Here is a 2,659-nt window from a genome sequence, read left to right on the forward strand (position 1 = left end):
GTGGATCCTGAAATGATCGAGGCTACGGATTCGACCATAGAAGACCTCGACCCCGTTCAATTAGACCTCAATGACCGTAGCAAAAGGCCTACATAAGATGCAAACTACAGGAACTAAGTAAATTCAGCCAATTCTTAATAACTAATGCAGATTTATTTGCCTTCAGCCATGCAGATATGCCAGGCATCCCCAGGGAAATTGCCGCACACAAATTAAACATCGACCCGTTCTACCTCCCAGTAAGGCAGGTCAAGCGTAAATCAACCCGGCCATCAACGATGTAGTCTGTGAGGAGGTGGAGAAACTATTAGAAAATGGCTTCATCAGGGAGTCAAAGTACCCCAAGTGGATTGCCAACGTAGTGATGGTGAAAAAGAAAAATGGGAAATGGGGGATGTACGTGGATTTCACGGACTTGAACAAAGCATGTTCGAAGAATTCATTCCCATTACCCCACATCGACCAACTTATCTACGCAACGGCCGGTCATGAGCTATTGAGTTTCTTGGACGCGTACCCAGGCTATAACAAAATTCATATGGAGGAAGAAGACCAGGAGAAGACCAAGCTCATCACCCACCAAGGAACATATTATTATAGGGTCACGCCATTTGGACTGAAGAACACAGGGGCTACATATCAAAGATTGGCCACAAAGATGTTCAAAGACCAGCTCAGCAAGACCATGGAAGTATATATAGATGACATGATAGTCAAGTTCATAAAGGTAGAGGATCACATCGATCATTTGAAGGAAGCTTTCGACATACTAAGACGGTACAGGAGAAATGCACGTCTAGCATAGCCTCGGGAAAGTTCTTAGGTTTTTTGGTCTCACAACAGGGGATCGAGGTCATCCCAAACCAAATCAAAGCTATCGAGGGGATATCGGAACTCTTGACTACCAAGAAGCAAGTCCAAAGGTTGATTGGTCGAATCACCGCCCTATCGAGATTCATCTCGCGGTCGTCTCATAAATGTCATAAATTTTTTGGCATACTCAAAGAGGACAACAACCATGAATGGACCCCCGAGTGCATCCAAGCTCTGTGCGAACTGAAGGCATACCTATGATCACCGCCTCTTCTTTCAAAACCCAAACCTGGGAACAACTCCTTGTCTATCTAGTCATCTCCGAAGTAGCGGTAAGTACAGTCCTGATCCGCAAAAATAAAGGTATGCAATCTCCCATCTATTACATTAGTAAAAAACTTGTTCATGATGAGATGTGGTACCCGCGCCTCGAAAAATCGGTTCTAGCATTGGTCATAGCATCACGAAAGCTTAGACCCTATTTCCGGTGCCACCCCATCTCAGTCATTATAACCTTTCCCCTGAGGAGAATTTTGCATAAACTCGAGCTATTGGGGAGGATGGACAAGTGGGCCATCGAGCTAAGCAAGCACGATATCACATACCAGCCGCGAACAACGATAAAGTCGTAGGTGCTTGCCGACTTTGTTGCGAACTTCAATGTAAAGATAATGCCTAAAGTCGAAAAGGAAGCCGTTTAATCTTCCCTCCAAACACAAGACTTCTAGGTCCTATACACTGATGGCGCATCCAACACATCAGGATTCGGACTGGGACTCGTACTCGAGGTCCCCACAGGCGAATTCACCAATCCATAAGGTGTCCGAATATGACCAACAACGAGGCCGAGTATGAGCCCATAATTACAGGGTTGAGCTAGCCCTCAAGTATGGGGTGAAGCGGTTGAAACTCCGCTATGATTCCCAGCTCGTAGTCAACCAAGTCACAGAGACATCCCAAATTAAGGAGCAAAAATATCAGACCACGAACAGCAAGCTACTGCCTGAGTTCGACGAATGCTAGCTCGACCAGATCCCACTTGCACGGAATGCCAAAGCGGATGGCCTCGCCTAATTGGACACAAGTACCAAAAGCATCACACCCGGGGATAAAGTGTAGTCCACCATCTCAACTAATTACTAGACAAAATCGAGGTAAGAACCATAAACTTTGTTTACCATGAAAATGGTAATAACAATTAAATTTATTGATGGGACTCTAATAATACGTGATCTATTTTTATGCTAGTTGTTAAGCATATGATGCTATGCGTATGAAGTTTAAAGACGAAATAAGAGCTGAAGATGAGGTGATAATCAAACCGAGAGGCTGACAATCGAGGCCTCGAGCTTGTCGATATGGGGACCTCAGGGTCGATTCTGTGGCTCGATAATGAACTATCGGGGGCAATTGGGGTATGACTAACAGTTATGTCGAAATTAATAAAGGCTCTTTATGGCCAATGATAAGCAATAAATGATGAACAAGTATGAAGATAATAAATGAAAGCAATAATAGCAAGAAAGTATGTTAGAAAGTAGAGAGGATGTTCTTCGTATATTCATGTGGAGTAACAGAAGCAACAGAACCTTACATAATGATAGGGATCCCCTTTATATAGGAGGGGAGTCTCAATATAGTACAAAATATATTAAAGATAAAGAAGCGGAGATGGGACAGCTAGATATGACACCCTGATTCAGGGTTAGGGTAGTCCACTCGGCTCTATCAGCCCTATCTGTGAATCTTAGGAACTCCCCATTTCTCTCAATATATACGTTGATCCTAAAGGCTCCGAGATCAAACACCGACAATCCCTCGAAGATGAACCTCGACCCCAGTTGAT

General features: G+C 44.0%; 1 protein-coding gene across 1 annotated transcript; it reads left to right on the forward strand.

Annotated features, from left to right (window-relative positions):
* Nucleotides 1-364: 364 nt before the first annotated feature.
* On the forward strand, nucleotides 365-805 carry LOC109244366 (RNA-directed DNA polymerase homolog). Its single transcript, XM_019411448.1, has one exon. It carries the CDS (start codon nucleotides 365-367, stop codon nucleotides 803-805), a length of 441 nt encoding a protein of 146 aa, XP_019266993.1.
* The last annotated feature ends 1,854 nt before the right edge of the window (nucleotides 806-2,659 follow it).

This window comes from Nicotiana attenuata, unplaced genomic scaffold, assembly GCF_001879085.1.
Source record: "Nicotiana attenuata strain UT unplaced genomic scaffold, NIATTr2, whole genome shotgun sequence".
Lineage (NCBI taxonomy): Eukaryota > Viridiplantae > Streptophyta > Magnoliopsida > Solanales > Solanaceae > Nicotiana > Nicotiana attenuata.